This window comes from Calonectris borealis, chromosome 25, assembly GCF_964195595.1.
Source record: "Calonectris borealis chromosome 25, bCalBor7.hap1.2, whole genome shotgun sequence".
In the NCBI taxonomy this organism is placed as follows: Eukaryota; Metazoa; Chordata; class Aves; order Procellariiformes; family Procellariidae; genus Calonectris; species Calonectris borealis.
Genome location: NC_134336.1, coordinates 537,869 through 558,632, shown reverse-complemented (window position 1 = coordinate 558,632; position 20,764 = coordinate 537,869). Strand labels below are relative to the sequence as shown.

At 51.7% G+C, this 20,764-nt stretch overlaps 2 protein-coding genes and 1 long non-coding RNA gene across 3 annotated transcripts; 1 reads left to right on the top strand and 2 right to left on the bottom strand.

Annotated features, from left to right (window-relative positions):
* The first annotated feature begins 76 nt into the window (after positions 1-76).
* Positions 77-6,435, top strand: LOC142092999 (uncharacterized). Its single transcript, XR_012677272.1, has 3 exons — positions 77-115; positions 3,592-3,726; positions 5,087-6,435. It is a non-coding gene; the product is annotated as an uncharacterized LOC142092999 (long non-coding RNA).
* On the bottom strand, positions 90-8,437 carry LOC142092998 (uncharacterized). Its single transcript, XM_075173861.1, has 8 exons — positions 7,909-8,437; positions 6,018-6,083; positions 5,587-5,646; positions 5,061-5,128; positions 4,702-4,800; positions 3,224-3,319; positions 2,835-3,091; positions 90-447 (listed from the first exon to the last, which is right to left on the bottom strand). Exons 2-8 carry the CDS (start codon positions 6,058-6,060, stop codon positions 372-374), a joined length of 699 nt encoding a protein of 232 aa, XP_075029962.1. The 5' UTR covers positions 6,061-6,083; positions 7,909-8,437; the 3' UTR covers positions 90-371.
* Positions 8,438-8,657: 220 nt separating this feature from the next.
* Positions 8,658-17,053, bottom strand: SF3A3 (splicing factor 3a subunit 3). The gene is made up of 17 exons (XM_075173860.1): positions 16,904-17,053; positions 16,753-16,800; positions 16,525-16,577; positions 15,927-16,032; positions 15,383-15,455; positions 14,891-14,982; positions 14,368-14,450; positions 13,850-13,988; positions 13,434-13,502; positions 13,006-13,073; positions 12,544-12,651; positions 12,151-12,220; positions 11,290-11,454; positions 11,065-11,175; positions 10,528-10,618; positions 9,563-9,618; positions 8,658-8,954 (listed from the first exon to the last, which is right to left on the bottom strand). The coding sequence occupies exons 1-17, from the start codon at positions 16,997-16,999 to the stop codon at positions 8,877-8,879; spliced, it is 1,506 nt and encodes a 501-aa protein (XP_075029961.1). The 5' UTR covers positions 17,000-17,053; the 3' UTR covers positions 8,658-8,876.
* Positions 17,054-20,764: the final 3,711 nt, after the last annotated feature.

The following is a 20,764-nucleotide window of genomic DNA, read 5'->3' as shown; positions in this document are numbered from 1 at the left end:
GGCAGGAACCGGCGGGGCCGGCGGGCAGCGGCCGGGCGCCGGGAGCGTCCTGCGGCCCTCTCCCGAAGCGGGGGGGCTCTGGGGTCGGCGGGAAGCTGGAAGGGTTAATTTCCTGGTAAGGTCGGGAGATGCTCTTTTTTCAGTAGCACCCTGAATTAATTTGTAGTTGAATTTCAAGAAGCCAACTTTTGAGCTGCCGGTTTATTATGCAAATGAGTTACTGCAGGGTGTGTAAGCAGGTGCTAGAAGATGTCGCCAGACATTGTCTTTTGCAGAGTAGAGATACGACAGTTTGGCCTAAGTCAGCTTTTCCACAGATGTAGGAGCATTAGCCAAGATCTAGAGATCAGGAAAAAACCAAGCAGTCTCTGTTAAAGTAACCACGCTGCTGTCTGCCTTTCCGCTCTCTTCTCTGCGCTCCAGCAGCCGTGCAGAAAGGATGAGAGACTGCAAAGAGGAAACGAAAGGAGAACAGTCTGAAATATCTGCTGTAAAGGCTAAACCTCTATTCTTACAAGAAATGCAGTGCTGGATGGTATTTTTGAGATAGAACAACCCTGGGTTTCACCCTGTTTTCATTTGCTATGGATATGCTGACATTGTGGCCTGAAACAAATTTAAAACATGCCCCAAACCCTGTGCTGCGGTTTCGATGCACCAGAACAGCAGGCTGGTTGAGGCTGCCCTGCAACGTGGAAGGGGCCGGCTGCCGTTTCAGTCTGGCTTTTTTCATCTAGTCCCACATCCGCTGCACAAGAACTCGGCCTGCGGCACCTTGTAAGGGCTGGCAGAGCAAAGCCTTTCTGCTGGTGAAAGCGCGAGGCTGCGCGGGCCGGCCAGCGCTGCGCCTCGGACCAGCACACCCAGGCTGTCCCTCCCCTTCCCACAAGTTGTGTCATGTTCAGCCACACTCAAAACACCCCTGTCACTGAGCAGGGGGCCCTGCAATCTTTAGAGAGACAACAGTGACAGAGGACAGCAGAGTGTGTGTTTGCACGATGGGCAGCGCATTGACACTGGTGAATTCTGCAGCAGCTCCGTGTGATGCAATAACAGGCTGGGGGGAGCGCGGGGGGTGGTTCACGTTACAGGCCAATGCTGACGTCTCTGCTCTACCTTTAGCAATAGAGAATCACAGATGTGATACAGGATCGTCTGAAACATGAGACACTTTTAGATTAATCCCATTTTCCTGCCTAAGAATTGGAGATGAAACAGAATTACTAATTTTACCTACCCAAACATGAGATATTTCAATACCACAGCAGTTTTAAACTAACAAGTAAGAGGGTGCCCAGAAAGGCTGTGCTGCAAGCAGATTATTAACTAGAGCAGACCCTGTGCCTTCAGTCAAGGCAGAATTTGCTCGTTCTTAAGCAGGCTTAACACCCTCTTGTTCTTACTCCTGAGGTCACTCATCCCAGCATCTGCAGTCCCAGCAGCACAGACGCACACACTGCAGCAGCTCTCAGAAACCGTAATTAGCTTGCAAGTCTCACAAGCCTACAGGTTTTTGGCAGGGCAGGGAAGAATACCTCTTTGTACCTAGCTTAGTGCATAGATTAAGTGCTTTTCCTCTGGATACACTGGGGGAGTCTCGATTACAAGTATTTAAGATTCACTGAAATGTAAGACACTGAACAGGAGCCAGGACTCACCAGTCCTGGGCAGGTGGAGCTTAGGGATGGGAGGTGGATTTGGGATCAGCAGCAGGGTCCTGCGCAGGGCAGCTACCAAGCCAAGCGTAGTGAACTCCAAGCAAGTGTAGCTGCCCACGAGCAGACACAGAGGGCCAGCCAGAGGAGCAGGGGCCATGGCCCTCTGCTAGTTGTGCAAGAGTGGCAGTCGTGTGCTACCATGCTGCATGAGCAGCCCCAGGGGAAAGAAGTTTTCCTTCCATAGGCTTCAGGCACAGCTTCAAGCTCAGCCAGCCCGTCAGTAACCTGTACCCTGCCAGCTGGGCCAGGAGGGCCCCAGCCCTTAGGGCAGCTACATGAGCTGCTGTTGGAAAGACAAGGGGAAAAACTACTGCTGCTTAAGTGTGCTAACAAAAGGGCTTTCCTGCCTAACTAGCCACCCAGGAAAGGGGCACAAGAGGAGACCTGGCTTTTGCCACATGCTTCAGGGTCCCTTGCACACGATACTGGCTTAGGTACAAAGGGCTGCTCGTGAAGCACAAGCGAGGCACTGGGGCACCAGAAATTCATCCTCTCCAGTTGCAACCCAGAAAAGACTTGAACTGGGACTGGGAAGCAGGTGGAAATGGTGCCGTAACAGTGGAAAGGGAAGAGCATCTCACGGAAGAGGGCATCCCACAGGGCAGTTGCTCAGATCCCCCCAGCTCTGCAGGAGCTTGGGCAGGGAACCAGTGTCATCGCTGTGACCAGCCAGAGGTATGAAGCAGAGCGCTGGCTCACCACACCGAGAGGGAACCCAGGTCAGGACTTGCCATTCACTGAGCAGCTCAAAAACGGGAGGAACCATCCCTGGGTAGAGCACCCGAGCAGACGCCCACAGCCTCTTCTCGAAGCAGAGTGCGCAGGAACGTTGTGCTGCAGCACAACACGAACAGAGACTGGAGCCTATCGGCAACCCGCAGCCACTGCCACCATGTTTCGCTCAGAGGCCTGGGGTCGCCCCGTGGGCGGGAGGCACCTGCACAGGGGGAGAAGCAGCCACCTGCAACTGGGCCACCTTGTTCCTGGGACAGGGACGTAACAGAGTGCGTTCGATAGCAGCCTTAGCTGAAGTCAGAGAGAGACAGGGATCCTAACGAGCGCTGCAGAGCTCCGCTGCAGGAGAGCAGGCTGCGGAGCACCCGGACTGCTGCTTACCCCCAGAGGGAAGCTGAGACCCTGTAATTCAGGAGCAGGACCACCCCACATGACACGAGCTTCAAGAGCAGGGCCGGAGTCACCTGCCCAGCGCTATTGACATGAACTTTGCCATCCAGTTTCAGACAGCTGGCTTTCAGGGTAGCTGGGCAGCACTCCTGGTAACAGGCAGCCTTCATCCCACCAGCACAGACTGGTTTGGCAGCCTTGCAGGCTCTGCTACATCCCGCCATGTAATTCAAGCCCATCTTCTTCATCTGGAAGGAGGAGAGAGACATTAGCCTGGGGGTCCTGCCAAGCCTTTAGTATTCACATTACAGGGAGGCACCCGGGCTCCTGGGCACATCCCAGCTCATGAGCTGTTCTGCTTTTTAGCCCCAAGGCCATACCTCACAGAAGTCATGCCCAACAATGCATCTAGCAACAGTCGTCTTGCCTTTGAAACAACCGTCCCCGTGACAGGAGAATGCTGCACACACTTTCCCCTACAAGAGAGGACCAGAGGAGACACCGTATATTCATCGGTCCAGAGAGCAGGACTCCCAGGACAAGAAACGAACTTCAGACAGCCCTTCTTTCCTGAGGGCTCCTTTCTAAATCCCCCTCTGTTCTTGGTATTTGGCCACTGCTATCTCAGACGTTTTTAGGTACAGAGAGATAAAAGACTAACAGCACCCCATCTGACACTGCAGGAAACTTTAGTGAAACACCAGCATAGCAAACAAGTTTCAAACCTCCTTTTCCTTCCTCTTGACAGGGCTCTGCAAAGATAAGCACCTTCCCCTTCACGTAGGCTCAGGAGAAAGGCTACAGTGCCCCATCAGTCCCTGCGCCCTCCCTGCGGCTGTGAGGAAGGCTCACCATGCAGTGGGTTCAAACTGCTTGAACTGATGTAAGTGCTGGCCTTGGGAAAAATCCTGTTTGACAGAGCTTGTTACTCTGGATTCTTTCTTTTCAAAGCTCATTAAGGATTTGTTCCCCTTCCCGAGGCAGCTTTTGACCCTATAAAGCAGGTGCAGGAGGGACCTTCCCCTCTCCCCCCGCTCAGGTGGGAGCTCAGCCGTCCCAGCAGCCCCCAGGAGAGCCTGTGGCCGCAGCGGCGTCTGCCCGGCCAGTACCTACGTTTCGGGGGGGAGCTCGGGTGGTGGTGGTGGTGGTGGTGGTGGTGGTCGTAGGCGGTGCAGTGGCAGGTGGCAGGTCACCTGCAGACACACAAGGAGCCCTGTGAGGCTGCGCCCAGCACACAGCCCGCGCAGAGCCCTCCACAGCCACACAACTGGACAGATTCACCCGTGCGGCTGACGCTGCGGCCGGAGCTGCTGGGCCACCCCTTCCCTTCACCCCAGCTCTGAAGGACTGGGTTCTTGACCCAGGGCAGAGGAGACGTGGCGATGCAGCCACAGCCAGCCCTCTGCAATGGGTTTTTGCCCACCCGTCTCCCTCCTGTGCAGCAGAATTAACCTCAGACCGCCACCGGGGACCCTGCGGGCAGTTACCATAGGAGCTGGCATTGAGCTGCAGGCAGAGGGGAGAGTTGCAGCAGTCCAGGGCGCAGTGCTGCGTGCTCACACTGCTGTTGGTCCTGCACATCTCTGTGCCGCATGCACTGCTGCACCTGGCTGTGTAGTTCGTGCTGGAGAAACGATAAAGCTGCAATAGCAGAGCCAAAGGAAAAAATGCTAGGAGTGTGAAGATATGCCATTACGAAGGAGCAAAAATAACTGACAGACTGCAACAGAGAGAGAGAAGGGAAAGAGGGGATTGACACAGACTTAATAGAGTACTGTGGATTCCTGATATAAAGAAGGGGAAAACAGACTTTCCCTATCACAGCCCCCCTGCACCTCCGTCTCAGCAAGCTCCGTACCTCACAGTAAGTCTCATTATGGCAGGTCACCGTTTCGTTGGCATGGGCTTCAGCCTGGTAACACCTCTCCCCAGAGCACTGAAAGCTCTGGCAGGTGAGCTGGAGGGAGAACACATCAGAGTGTCACCGTGCAGCGAAGCCTCCTTGCACGGCACCACGGTGCTGTCCCCAACCATGGCCTCGCTGTCTGGAGGGGCTGCCTCTGTGCACCCACCCGCCATGCCCGAGTTGCTCCCCTTCCACCCCAGGACTCCTCTCATGGGACTCCTGGCTCCCGCAAGAGACCAGTCAGGCTAGAGACTCTGTCTGTGGGGCTGTAACAGCCCAGCCAACGGCCCTCTTTCCTTTCCTTTCCTTACCGGTGTTTCTTCTGTACTGTTCACAGAGGCGTTGGCAGCCACCGAGGCGTTGGTGGCGGCGTTGTGCTCTGGAAGACACAAAATTCCCCCTTGGTGAAGGAAAAACCAACCTCATGCTCAGCAAGCCCTGCATCCCCTCCTGAGCCTCTGCAGGGTCCTTTGCATCTGCGGGAAGCATCCGTCACACTGTGGTTGGGATGTGGATGGCAGTAAGTGACAGGATGTCCCAAACAAGGTCTGTTTGCAGCCAGTGAGCGGGCGGCCCGACAAGCAAGTCAGAGACAACAGACTACCGCAGCAGCACTATGGACAGATTTTATAACAGCTTCTCCCTCCCCCTTCCCGCCACACTGCCTGTGAAGAACAGGCTTTTCTGGAGTCAAAACCTTGAAAAAAGGTTCCTCAGTGCAGCTCCATCCTACAGAATACACCCTGGATGGACAGGGACAAAGTCCCCATTGCACCACACTGCCTTTGCCCTGCTCCCCACAGGAGCCCCAGGTTTCCCTTGGGGTGCAGAGCTCACCTGCTGTGGCAAGAGGGTCCTGGACGCAGAGGTGCAGAGCCAAGATGCAGAGCAGCAGGCCTGGAATGGAGGGGGAATGACTGAGACCCCCACATCTGCCGCCCACTTTACCCACAGCCCAAAGAGCCTCCCCAGTAGCACGGGCAGCTCACTCTTGAAACACCCAATCCAGCCCCCACCAGCCTCCCTGGAGCAGGGTGGTGGCCAGTTCCCCACAGACACACCTAAGGTAAGGGACCCATGCTGGCCACAGGGGACCAGCCCTGCTGCAGAAAGAACCCCCCCCAGCTGCCCAGAGCCCCAGGTGACCAGCAGCCGCCCCTCGCCCCAGGGAGCCTCTGGCACAGCCTCCGGCAGCTGGGGCAGGGACGGGCATCCTGGGCATGCCAGGACGGATGCCGCTCTCCATGCTGTGGCAGAGCCCCTGTTACCTTGAACAGAGGGGACGAGCCATCGGCAACCTGCCATCTTCATCCACCAGCAATTTCACCTGGGACCTGGCAGGAAGAGGCACGATCAGAGCTGGGCAGCAGGAAGCTCCTGCCTGCATTGCTGCTGAGTGCCGCGGTTGGCTGCTGGAGGGTGCAGGGAGCTGCCCCACAGAGGTGCGGGGCAGACACCCCAGTACAGGTCTGCACTCTACCTCCAGTACGAGCCCCACGGCCGCAGCACAGTGCTGCGCACGGCTGCATGCTCGCAGGAGCAGTGCTCAGCCGCGCAGGCTCAGCCCCAGGATGTCCACAGTCGCTCCCTCCCGAGAGGCTCTCCAAAACCACCGACGCTGCCACAGCCGCCTGCTGCTGACGGGGCCCAGGGGCACAGCACAGCTGCTGGAGAGCAGGAGCGCCCCGGGGAGCCACATGCTCCCGTTGGTGTGGTAACCCTCCTCCCTCCTCCGGTGCTCTCAGGCAATACGCAGAGCTGCAGGCAGCTGCCAGGAGCACAAAAGGCAGGGTAGTTTCGGATGACACTTGGCACCACGCAGCAGTTTGCTGATGCTGTTGCAAATGAAGATGTGACCCACTGGCAGCAGCACCCATCACGGGAGGACCCAAGCCCACCAGCCCTCAGAGCTCAGGGCAGCAAGAGGGACCCTCCATAGCAGTCCTTGCTGTGGATGGACAGAGAAAGTCTCGTGTGAAAAACACCCATTTCCAGACATACCCACGCAACAGGCCCTCAGGACCTGGCAAAGAGCAAAACACAGGCCTATTAGTTCTGGCACACAACTCACATGGAACATAAACAGGAACATTTACAGCTAAAGTGGTTTTCCCTAGCAAGAGGTGGAAATGCTCTGGATCATAAAGAGCTGTTGCACCGCCAACGCTCAAATATTTCTGGTTAACTCAAAATAAACAGTCACATCCTTCCCACCTGTCCATCTCTGCGTGTGTCTCCCCTCCCTGCCAGCCCACACCGCAGCCCCCCAGCCCAGGAGGGTGGCATACACATGCCTTTCGCGCAGGATTTCCCACCTGCCCAGCCTGGGCGCCACGGCCCTCAGACTGCGAGCGGCTCGCTGCCCGGACTGAGCACGGAAACCAGGCAGCACCTCTGGGAAGGCAACACAGGCCGGCCAGACAGGGCAGGAGGCACATCTGCCGTGACACAAGAGCTGCCTGGCAAAGCTGCTGCAGCAGCTTGCTCCTGAGGGTGGGCACAGGAGCCACCGCTGCTTCACGGCGGGGAGAACGGGGTTTTGCCAACAGCAGCTAGGCTTCGTGACGGAGCGGGTTCAATGGACAGAGGTTTTCTGCTGTGAAGCTCCTGGTTACGTCCTTCCATATGCCTCCACACTGCTGTCAAGTCCTGACTACAAAGAGGTGTCTGCACAGCTTTTCACCGCCCCCATGGTTTGGGAAATTCTACCTGCTTTGGTGCTTCTCATGACACCCAGCTCTCCATTGTAGGAATCTCTCCGCTTTCATTCAAAATCTTTACCTGTTTAGCTAAGGAAACAGTAGAGACGTGACTCCAAACAGGCTCCATGGCCAAGTTCTCCAAGGAGAACTGTAACACTCCCCTCCTGTCTTGATTTAGGCCCAGTTAGCATTCCCCAAGGACCTGGAATGGCTGAAGCTTGCGTACAGAGTGAAAGAGAAGACAATGCACGCTGGCATCTCTCTCGCCTTCCAAACCAGGGCAGCCACCACCCAGGCCAGGTTTGGACACCCTTACAGAGCAGGGTCCCAGTCCAGCACAGCCCAGCTCAGCTCCAGGGCAGGCTAGGAACAAACGCCCACCAGACACAGCCTCATCCCAAGGAGAAAAACTTTCCCCCAGGGGACAGAAAGGAAAGAGCCCACAGCATTGACTCACCCTGTCCGTCTGCTCCCTGAAGCCCCAGCGAAAGCCTGTAGCCACTGGAGCAGTGGAGAGCCTCCGAGCACCGACAGCAGCTGCGGTACCTGCCGCGCAGGCTCGCACCCTGGTGCCAGCAACCAGCCCCACCCCTGCCAACCACCGGCTGCGCAAACCATCACCCGGGGGAAGTGTTTGTTACCTGCGGCTCCACGGCATCTGGGGATGCAAACAGCCCTCCACAGCGACAACAGAGAAAGGGTTTTTCTGAGGCTAGAGGTGTCACACAACTCTATACCAAAATGAAACCCCACCTGAGGGGCCGGAGGGGGCACGAGGACTGCCACAGTGCTGGAGAAATTACCACAAACTGCCCACACAGCCCAACCTAAATCAAGCTCTATTATTAATTCCCTGAAAAACTCCCAGTGGCCAAACCTCCACAGGGAGACAGACGTGAGGTAAAAGCAGCAATGCAAGCCAAATAAATTTGTTTTGCAAAGGAGCCCAAAGAAAACCATATGCTTACAGAAAGAGGGAGTACAGGACCGTTACTCGTTGTCAGCATGCAATGTTCATGTGTGCTTTACAGAAAGTCAATCTTCATCACAAAAATTGCCATCAGAACGGGAATAAGAGAGAAGCAATTGTTTCTGACAATTCAAACTGCGTAAAAAATTCTACATTTTAAAAATACATTTTAAAAATACCATAATCAAATCTCTTCCTTCCAGCATACGAAAGGAGACAAGTTTCTCAGCACTTCCTAAATTAAAACAGTTTATTTTTCAAGGTTTTTTTTTTTAGTATAAAATAACGTCACAAGTCTGCTTTTCACAAGGGGCTTACTAGAAAGTGATTCTATAAAGTATCCTTGAAATCTATATTCATGCACATAGAAAATCCAGAAACTGAAGAAGAGTCAGAGCTGCTGACGACACATCTCCGCTTGCTTTTCAGATGTGAAATCCTTCACCTGGGAAAAGCTACAGCAGCCCTTGACGTTTCAAGTCTTCATAGGTCTTTTTATTCACCACGTTCCCACTGGAATCCTCATATTCCTCCTAGAATGGAATGAACAATTTAGCAACACCTGGACACAGCCTGACTCGGGTTGTACTACAGCATTTGAACTGTAGCTCCAGCAGCACCTACTGAACACGACCATCCTGCCAAGAACCTCTCTACATGAAGGTATGCAGTGGATCTACCCGCAGGCTCCAGAGCTTATCCAGAGTCAGAATAATTACAAGCTGTGCTACAGGCTGTATTTCCCATGGTTGCCCTGCATACTGTTGAAAACTGGTTTGAGACAGAAGTTTAAGAAAAGGCACTAGTGTAAGTGCACACACGGCTCACAACAGTTCCTTTTTCTTCTCACAAAGCAAAGATAACATTGGTACTGTAAAGCAGTGTATTAAAAGATTCGTACACAAAGGGCTGAGTCTGTCCTATCAGAACTACTTTCCAATACAGCACAAGAAGTGCTTTTCATACATCACCACTAACAGGAGCTGTGCAACCAGCAGCATAGGCTCCTGCTTCTCTCTCCAGCATGCAGGGGACTCTCTTAGAAACTCTCTTGACAGAGCCAGACAGTTCATGCAAGGTAAATGGGGGGTTCCTATGTACACAGGACCAGAGACATCCAAACGCCTCTATAACATCTCACCTCTGTATCAGGCTGCCATCTCTCTGAAGCCTTCTGTTGTTTCAGCTTTGCCCACACTGTAAATACAAAGTCATACAGGATCTGATGCCGTTTCCCTTAAGATACTAGTTTTTAATTTAGTAAAATATATATGTGAGCTTTTTTTTTTCCTTTCCTTTAAAACACTGTCACTTCAGCAGTCCAGGAATGTATCTAATATCCATTACAAATGTATCATACCCCTGTACGGTTTACTGAAAGGCACAAGAACTAAAGCAAACAAGGCTTTAAAGTGATCATTCAGGATGGGACACCACAGACAAAGGTCCAAAAACACTACTTCAGAGATACAGCTCCAAAGGTAATAATAGCTTGTTTGGGAAATCAAGGCTTTACCTGTTTGGTTTCTTCTAGGCAAGAATTAATTTACCTCCAGGAACCATAATCTGTATCTATTAACCTAAGCGGGGTAGATTCAAGAAACCACCTCTGCATGAGGCAGCCTCCTCAAAACATGAGCACAGATTAGCAGCATTAAATTATAATCACTGTAAGTCTTAAGTACTGTAGGCTTTCAAAATCTGCCTATAGCCTCTACCATTTCTGAAGGTTTTTCTGGCTTCCCCATGAAGATGTTGACGAACATCAATTAAGTAAGAGTTACACAGAATGATGGAGCCACACTCTACCTAAAGAAATGGTGGCTCATTGCACTTGGCTGGTATTTCATACACAAAGCATTACAGACAAAACAGCTGGCAACACATGAACAGGTCGCTGGCAATCCCAGCAAGCATCTACTCTTGCAGGTACAAATTAAAAAAGCCATTCTCCTTTTATGAGCTGGGTTGCTCTTAACATGCACCATTATTTCCTACCCTCTTTCCCGAAACTAGTCTCTGGTCATAGGGTAAAACAAATTTTTGGCGAGGGCTAATATGAGCGTTCTTATGCCACATGTTCCCTGTTCTGCCACCACTACTTACGTGAGACTGCATCCTCAATCTGTGTGACATTGGCAAAATGTGCAGTGTTGGGAATGCCCAGGCATCTCATCCCGTGAGCATGTCGCCACTCCTGGGGAGAAGAGGCAAGAGGTACGAGAGGGAATGCCACTTCACCCGCAATGCCAAAGACTAAAAGACATGTTAACATCTGGACAGGGTGAAACAAATACTATCAAAACACAAATCTACCGGTCCTAAAAACCTCTATAAAAATATTTTTTCTGTATTTTAGACAGCAATAATAGACTGGCAGTCAACAGGCACTCTGCACCAATCAGACCTGTATACTGGAGTTAGTGTTCAAACAAGAAGGGACCGTATAGAAATTTGCAGAAGAGACCTTAGAACGCCCTACATAATTTATAGTTCCAATTGCATGGCCCTGCAGCATCAGCCTGGACCCACATTTTAGAAGTGGAAGAAGTGCCACTCAGGCACTTCAGTGATTTACTAGTTACTTATTACAAAGATTATCTGAACATAGCACTGATCTTTTTGTAGCAAAACATTACTTACTGCAAAGTGACGCTGAAAAGCTTTGGGCCCTCGGTAGGTGTAGTTACCACAAATCTCACAATTATAGTTGATGTTTAAACCATGTAATTTATATAACCAGTATGGGATTGGCTGACAAGCAAAGAGAAACAAAGATTAGGCCAAATGGCAAGGCAGGCTCAAACAGAAGAGTAGTGTGGAGTCAGTGACATCTCCCGCTTTTCCAGTCCTGACAATCTCAGTTACCTTGCCATCCCAACCAAGAGGCAGATTTTTAGGATTATAAATGATTTCATTTTCTTCATCTTCACTCTCACTCTCACTGATCTGCTCTTCCTCCTCCTCCTCCCTCTCTTCCCCTGTCCGGGCTTGCTTACGCTGCACATTCTCGTGAGTGAGGTGTCTCTGTTCCTAGAGTGTGAGAAAAGAGAAGGAATTGTTCACACAACACGACAGCAACAAAATAAGGGCAAACTCTTGCAGTGTGAAACACTTCCTCAATGTACAGAGGGAGGGGAATGGAAGACCAGTACGAAACACAGAACTATCATTTTATTTAGCACAACAACTTAAGTTTTTAGTATAACATTTCCTACTTCCAAAGAATGAAAAACTTGTACTACCATTAGCACTTCCAATATGGCAAGCTAACAGCAACAGCCACCCTGCTAAAAGCAATCACCCCAAACTGAAGCAAAGACTTAAGGCAAGCATCAAGGCAGGACAAGTAAAGGTTTGCAATACCCTGTGACTTAGGCATAAAATAGAAATTATCTACATTGATGTGGTGCCTAGAAGAAGAGAAGAAAAAAAAGAAGAAAAGGCAGGCTTCCTCAAGCGAACATGTAGCCTCTGTACCTGGGTCTGTTCACAAAAGCCTGCCAAATAATTAGCTAATGGAAAGATAAGTGTAATCCATCATATTCTACCTACTGACAGAAAAAGCTATCTGCTAACACGCACTTTAAAACATTATGTCTCTGGACATGAAAATAACTCTTCTGGGCATGCTGTCTATGAAAGCACTGGGTAAAGATGTGGATGACTTTTCAGTCACTATTTGACATTTCTGAAATAAAAAGCTCAAAGATAAAATAAAATCCTTACCCCAAGAACTTCTACATACTCATAAATCTGAGCTTCCAGGAATGCAAGATCTTTATTTCTTTCAGTGTCTCTGGAAACAGATAAAGAAACTTGATGAAGTCCATTCCAGAACTGCAAACATCATGTGTACACTGAACTCCTAAAGACATATTTGACTTGTATACAGCAAGAAAACAGAAACAAGTACCAAACAGCTCATGTAAACTAAACTACACACAAACCATTCAGCTCTGATATCTTCCATTTGGTTCAGGCCTATTTGGTCCAACATGAAAAGCTCCTAATACTCCAAGAATCTCTCTGTCACGACTATACAAGAGCGATGTCTATAGAATACTTCTCATCCAAGTGAAGAAAACAACACCAACCTGAGAATGACCTTTAGGAACTCACCTTTTGCTTCCTTTTGTCTTTGGATTCTTCGCAAACAAGGAAGGATCAAGTGCTTCTAGGGATTTGCCTTTAGTGCTAAAAAGTCTCTGAGCACGCTCTTCCAGAGTCCTATGGAGAAGCAGGGAGGAGACGAGTCCAAACCATAGTTTTACATTTCCTGAGAACTATTTGAATTCATGCAACAAAATTCTAAATTTAGCTTTTAAGAGATCATGAGATTTCCTATTATCTTTGTCTTCATTCCTTAAGCCAAATTCTTCTATATAAGAGACTTCAGTACAGGACACTTTTCAAAACAGTAGATCGCAGTATCCCCCGATTGGTTCTCAATGTTTCTTCTTTCCTACACCATTAAAGTATTTCTTATACAATAGAGATGACAAAACAAGTATCCCATAAAGGAATGCAAGACAGGAAGATCTCAAAAAATGAAAAGTAACTATAGAAAAAACTGCACCTTACCCGCCACATTTTAGTCCCAGGGCCAGTAAAGCTGATTTTAATCTGTCCAATCCCAGGGAGGCCAACTCCTGTTCAATTAAAGTAAATCACAATAAGAGAGAAGGTATTAAACAAATATAATGGACATACATCCATATTGTAACTCATCAAAAAAGAAAAAAATCCCAAACAACAAACTATTCAAGAAAGGACTATCAAGAGTGCACCACTCCTCACTGAAAAATGAGGAATGTGACAAATCTAACCAGATCTTTCAAGTTACATCTCCCTAATGGGAGAAATTAAATCATCAGCATAATCAAAGTTTTATTCAGAGAGCACAGAGCTAGAGGTGAAAGCGCAGCAAGTAAAATTATGAAAAGAAACAAAACGACTAAGCTTCCACCTGCTCAAGATTTAGCACTAAGTGCAGAGCACTGAAAACGTACCTCCCAAGAGGAAAATGCTGAGAGATCCAGGTGGGCTCCCGCGTGAGTGAGTGCACTGCTGGTCTCTTTCTGCCAAGAAAAAACACATGCAAAATCTTTGTGACATCCTATAACACTTCATGCAATGTAATATTCTAACCTCAAGAAAAGCAGTTCATTTCACAGAGAAAAATTCTCTCACTAAACTGAGCAATGAAACAATAGAGAAGATACAGAATAAGCAAACCTTAAAAAAGGTTCATTTCAAACCGGTTACATTGATTTTCAAATTCAAGTCAGTATTAAATTGCATCTTTATGATACACCACTACACACCTGGCTATTAGACTTAACCTCACCGATGACTTTACACAAGTGATTCACGGAAAACCTATCACAAATACAGAAGCATTCACATGGGCTTAACAACTGCTCACCGGCCAGCCAGGGAACGTTCCATTTTCCCACTTCTTCTCAAACTCAGTCTGAATTTTCCCAAAAAGTTCATTCTGGTCCAGTAATGGTTTCACTCGATCTGTGTAATCCTGTAGGTACTCAAGAAGCATTTCAAGGTACCTGGCAGAGTAATCACGAGCACAGGTAATTCAGTATCAACCTCTAACATATTTCTCTAACCACACCTTCAGAAAGTAATTACCCTCTAGTACTCCAAAGGGAAGTCATCGAGATTATGACAGTTTTCAACACACGATTTCTAGATGCAGCCGTTACAAGGATAAAGTAAGGTCCTTCCACAGAGTAGAATATGCCTTTCCATATTTTTGCTGCGCTGCATGTCTTCTCAGGGCTCAGGCACACGACTGAGTTACTATAGCTCAGTGACCCAATTTACATGAGTTAAGTTTGACTGTTAATTATATTCTTAGCAGCAATTAAGAAGCAAATTCCTTCTCATCAACTGTCATAAAAGAAGCAGGTAGGCAAAAAGGCTCACCTCTTATATTCGGCATTTTTCCTCTCCTTGGGAATATCAAAGAGTTGGTCAAATGTGGATAAGTAAGTGATATAATCCAATTTCTAAGAACGAAGAAGTTTGAGTCAGACTTTATACACATGCAGCCAAATTAATATCCATTTTCCAGTTACCAGACCAGAAGAAAAGCACTAGCTCATGCCACTATTCTGGACTACAGAGGCCCGGAGTTCTCTGTGCGCTAACACATTGCCTTAGACACCTATCGGTACTCAGTAGCAGAAAACAGAGGCTTTTACAAGGCCACCATTAACAATAGAGAGATATCAACTGAAGAGAACAAAAGGAGAGTCATGAAGCAGCATTCAGAATTCAGATGCTGTCAAGCTGCATGTGCAACAAAGTGACTTTGAAATAGCTATTTGGAAATGAACTTATTTACTTAAGAAAAAAAAAAAAACCACAATAAATAACCATGAACCAACCAAAGAAAAACCCCTCGGCCTTAAGCACTGAAGTTGCCCAGACACATGCAGCCACCTACCTCGGATGATTTTAGATTAATGTACTTGAGATAACAATCATGCAGATCTAAGTATCGTCCATACCCTTCCTCATCCGTGAACTCCACCAGATCTGTAGGAAAGATCATGAAGAGCTTTATTATGAGCTTAATCTTCCCTGCTTATTATACATATGCTTTAGAACTCAAAAAGGATTAACTGTGGACTAATGTATGCTTAAGGAAGATGTTTACAATGGAAGTGGGATACTCATTGATCAGACATCGGACTGCTTCTCTGAGTAAGCAACCAGAACAGTCCTCAAGAGGAGCACCACCACTGTGGAATATTCCAGTGGGCTGCAGTTCAGAAGAATTTAAATGATAAAAGAACAATTTTCAGAAGTCATTTAGTAAAAGGGGGGTGGAACTCTGAAACATGCAAACCAGATCAAACAACTCATTAAATAATACCTCTCAAGCAAGCACCATATTTTCACTTAAACTGGCCACAGAGAAAAACTACAAACTTACTTTGAGCTTCTTCACTCGGGTTGTCTCTGGCCTTCAGCAGTTCCTCAAACTCCACTGACATCGGAACACAGATCTTCACAGAAGTTACAGAAAAAATGATTACTTCAGCTCATGTCCCAGAATAATGAATATAAAATCTCAATAGGTTGCAAACAATAAAACTGCTAACTGAAAACGTATCCAAAGCATTTCTTCACCATTGCTTTTGCACAAAGAAAAAAAGTCTGACTTTAGCCAGCATAAGAAAAGCAAGACCAAACGCCAGCTCAGCACTGAACGCTCCTGAGCTAACACACAGCAAGCAGAGAACACGGTTAGCATCTTGCATCTTCTCCTATTCATACCGCTCTCACAGGAGCTTACATACTGCCTCTGAAGCACTACCTAACCTTGAACATTTTCTTTTTTAAGTGACATTTTAGTGTCATTTTAATACTTGTGTATTAAGGCAATTAAACTGGAAAAAAAAAAGGTCTGTTTATTGTAGGGATAAGCTCCAACAGACCACAAATCACCTATTCTTATGAAGTAGAGAACTACTTACCTCATTTGGGTGCTTCCGGTGAAATTCCTTAATTTGTTTCAGTCTGTTGTAGAATTCTGCGAATTCATTTGGCCCTGAAATGGCACTGAGTTCTTCTTTCCGTAAGCTATGAGTTCATGAAAAAGGACAGATTACAAGTGGAAAGGAAAACATGTTGACACTGATACAATCTTTTTCCAGGTCCAGTGCTGCATTTTGATCACACAGAGCTCCAGTAAGACTGATTGCAAACCTCAGAAAGTCACATCAGATGTCACAGTCCGCCAGGCATACAGTTTGAGGCTCCGGGTCACATCTCACTGAACATGCCATAGTCTCCACTTACAAACCTTCACGGCAACTCACGGCCTCCCCCATGACTTAAACCAAGAAAATAGCAAAACGCGCATATCCAGCATGTACATATCCAATGTGCATTCTGGGTCCTGCTCTAGCAGGTTTAGTCTCCAACACGTGATTCCTGGGCTCACATACCAGTATTACTCCTCATATATTTACAATAGACTTAAAAGAGCCCCCAAGTTCTTCATCTGCAAAACACGCTCAGCAGACGCTCAGGTGCACACACACCGGACGAGGTGTTTGTACAAGCACTTACCCGTCCTTGTCGTCATACAAGTCTCTCAGGTTGCCGCTCACTTCCATGTACCTCTACAAAACAAAAGAAAGGCCCAAATGCCACAAAGGACGTCACCAGGGCCAGACCCGCTCATTCCCGGGAGCTCTGGCGGCACTAGCCAGAGGCCTGGTCTGCCCCGCGCTGCTCCCGACACCGCCCACCCCAGGCCTGCCGGGGCCGCCGCCCCCCGGGTCGCGGCGCACTCACGTCCTGCATGGCCCGCGTCCGGTGGTCCGAGTTGATCTGGTCGCGGAGCTGCGGGGACAGGCGCAGGGTTAGCGGGGAGAGGTGCAGGGTTGCCGCGGGCGCGGGCGCGGGCGCGGGCGCCCCCCCCTCCCCCCCGCGGCCCCGGACGCACCGTGGACTTCTTGGTGAGCATCTCCTTCACCATCACGTCCATGAGCCGCTCCCGCTCCTCGTGGTACCGCCGCTGCTGCTCTAGGATGGTCTCCATCCTCCCGCGCCCGCCCGGAAGCCGCCGCTGCGCCCTTCCGGTCCCGCCTGCGCCCCGCCGGAAGGTTCCGGCCCGGCCTGTGTCCCGCGGGAAGGCTCCGGCCCCGCCCGAGCCCGGCGCGGTGGTTCCGGCCCGGTGGTTCCGGCCCGGTGGCGGCGCTCGGCCGCGGTGTTAGCGGGGCGGGGCGCGGGGCAGCTCCGGTGCCCGGTGCCGGGGGAGAGGGGCCAGCCCCGGTAATGGGCTGCCAGGGTCGGGCCGCAGCGCACGGCTCGCAGCGGCACGGCCTCGGCCGCCCCGGGGCCGCCGACAGGAGGCGGCTTCGGCCCGGCCGTCCCCTGCGGCCCGGAGCCGCCTCGGGCCGCCGGGTCCCCGTTCCGCGGGCGGTTGCAGGCCGGTTCCTCTCGGTTCCTCCGGACACCCTCACGACGAGCCCCGAGCGTCAGCGCCCGGCAGCGGGGCTGCGCTGCCGGCCCAGCCCCGGGTCTCAGCCCCCGGCCCCGGCGCTGCAGGCTGGGCGCAGGGTTCCTGCCAGCGCGGCGGCTGCTGAGCGAAGCCCTGCGGAGCAGGAGGCCTCGGGGGCGTCCACGGCGGGTGAAGGACTGGCCCGGTGCCGCGGAGCTGCCCGGGCAGAGCCGCGGTGCGGGGCGACGAGCGGGCGCGGGTGCTGTCCCCCGGCCGTGGTGGTGACATGTGCCGCCTCTGCAGGGGTGCCACGGGGCTGCAGAGACCTGGCGGTGGCCCCGGCGCTTCCTCTGCAGATGGGAGCCGGGGGAAAGGGATTTCTGCTGCAGCGTTTGTTCCTTCACACACGTAACCTGCGCGGCTGTTTTAGGCGCAGTGATAAGGCACAGGATGGCTGCTAACCTGACGGCACACCCAAAGGAACAGCTTGCTGTTCTCTGTCCCATCTGCCCGCTCAAGAAAACAGCGGGTATGAGGCCAGTGGGGAGGTATTTCAGTGCCAAGAGCCGCTGCTGGAGGAAATCACAGGCCTGAAGACGGCAGTGGTACCCACCCGGCACGCTGCAGCCACGGCGGCAGGGTCAGAGGGAGGGAGGCAGGGCTCGGGCCACGTCAGAGGAGGCCTGAGGAGCTGGAGTCCCCTTGGAGAGGTCCCTGGCATTTCTGTGGTCTCAGCTCCCCGTTGCCTCAGCTGCGAGCAGCTATTTAGTCGTTCTGTTGCCAGGGAGAGACAGATGGTTGCGCAAGTGCCAGAAAAGCAACAACAAAACCAAAGGTGCCGACAGCATGACCTGGACAGAATCTGGGCACTGGAGCCCGCACAGGGGCTTGCAAAGCTCCCCGCCACCCCTTTTTCCACCGTTTCCACCAGTGCTGTTATTAACAGGCTCAACGGCCTGCTCTGGCACAGGCCTGGCAGCACACCGCGTGCCCCTCACTGCTGAGGCCACAGGGACACGCTGGCCAGGACCCTGGAGCCCCAGCTGGGTGGGTGTGTGCAGGCCGTGCCTCTGCTCCACCGCCGGACGACTCTGCTGCAAAGCACGGCTCCCTGGGACGGTGGCTGGGGGAGAGGGTGTCTCGCCGAGAGCCTACGTGTGTCAGCCTGGGGGCAGGGGACTGGTGGCAGGCAGGGCAGCAGCGGCCCCCCTCGCCTCCTGGGTGCCCCCTGCACTCCAGCCCAGGGCCAGGCCCTGGAGCTGCCCTTTCTGCAGGAGGGAACGGTCAAGAGAGAAAAGGGGCTGGAGAGGGAACCCCAGCAAGAGGCAGGCAGACCCCCGTGGCCAGGAGCGGGGCTGGCTGGCTGCACAAGGCCCTCTGCAAATGGCTTTCAGCAGAGGAAAGGGTTGCCACCTTGGCGACTGCTTACGCTTCCTAGTCTAGTAAATCAGAGTGAAGGAGAGTGTCATGATGTATGAGGCCATTAGCTTGAATTATACTCAGTTAGCAGTCACCAAGAAAATGCTGTTTTATGCGGAGCAGCTGGGCTCCGTGCTGTCCAGGCTGTGCAGAGAGATGGGGTGGGTGTGTGGCAGTCGCTGCCAGGGGACGAGGGAAAGCCTTGCGCCCAGGAGAACTGCGATGCTGCACAGCCCTGCCTGCCTGCCAGGAGTCCTGCCTGTCCCTCCGCGGCAGCGGCTGGACCCCAGCACGGCAGCAGCGCAGCCCAGCCCTGCCGGGCGCAGCGCCTGGGGGGTTTCTGCAGGCAAGAGCCCTCCCGGTGGCTGCCTTCCAAGCCCCTCCAGGGCTGCCCGCGGCTCTCCCCAGCACTGACCATATTTGGTGGCACAGACTGCCCCGAGATGCGGGCGTTGGATTTGGGATCAGGACTGACCCCAGCCTTGGTGGCACAATGACCTTTCTTGGGAAGCAACAGCAAAGTGGAGAAGGCAAAGTCAAAAGCAGGAGACACTTGTGAAACCATTCCCACCTCAGCAGGCAGCAGCCTCGGGGCAATCTTGAGGGGTGGGAAGGGGCTGGGCTGGTGTCAGAAGGTGGGAGAGAGGGGAATGGAGGAGGTAAATAGACACCCAAAAGTCCTGTTCCAAACACTGCTAGCACGGCTGCTTTCCGTAGTATTGTGCGTGCACAAATGCAACTGCGTGCACTCTGAAACAGCCTTGGCATGTCCCAGAAACTCAGCACAGCCTGAAATCCTCCCAGCCATGGACAACTGCCCCAAAACTCGCTCATACCCCCTGTGCAAGCACAGGGCATTCAGACAACATCCCCTCCCGCAGCCACCCAGCAACTCCACCCTGCAGAACATCCTTCAGCCATGCACCCACATGCTGCCGTCCGCATACGCGCGCTCTTCCTCTCTGCTGCAGCATTGCTGCAGAACATACGCAACAAGGACAGAGAAAACAGGAAGCAGTACTTAGAAAATGTCATGGCTTTAATTACCCTTACCAAAATTATTGTGAGCTTGCTTAAGTAAACATTCACCCTGCATGTTCCAGGACCCGTCTGGAAGCAGAAGGCAGCCTTCATGCAGCATCAGGGCCTCTGCCTTCTGGGAGTGCTGCTCCTCAGGGCTTGCCCGGGGACTGGCGGGCAGCATGGGTGTCCAGCCCACACAGCACTGGGTGCTGAAAGCCAAGGCAGAGCGTGCGGTGAGTCTGAGCTACCTGCAAGTCTGCCTCCACCCTGTCTTCCTGAGAAAACTCTTGAGCTGCCGGAAGCAGGACAGACGGGGTCTCGCAGGCATTGTCGCTTAGCCCAGACACAGTTGTTATCCAGAGCACACGGCTTGTAAAATCACCTCCTGCAGCTGGGTTTGAGGTGAGGGCTGAACGCAGGGCAGGGAGGGAATGCCCAGGCTTGGCACCGCTGGGTGTCCCTGTCACCTGTGCTCATCACAGCCACCCAGGCAGAGCTCCTGGCCCCGCGGCCGGCACCATGCGCCCACCCCACCTCAAGCCCCCGCGCCCCTGCGGCCGGGCAGGAAAACTCTCCCCATCCCACACAGGTGGGGTGCCAGCGGCTGGCGGAGTTGACAGGCTCCAGCAGCGTTACACGGTCATGAATCAGAGTGCAAACTGGAACACGCCTGAAAGAAATAAGCATGTAGGATCTGTTATGCAGCCCTCACTCTGCCTCTCATGGGTCAGAGCTGTTGCCCTTGGTAGCTGGGAAATGTAGCCTTGTCTGACAGGCTTTCAACAACATGACTGTGCTTGAGTGACACGATCCTGGTGGAAGTCCTCCCATAGAAACCATGGCTGCAACCTTCCACTTTCACTTGGATTTTAATTGCCTTCTTCAGATCCACCCTAAATGCCAAGGAGAGATCATGCCAGT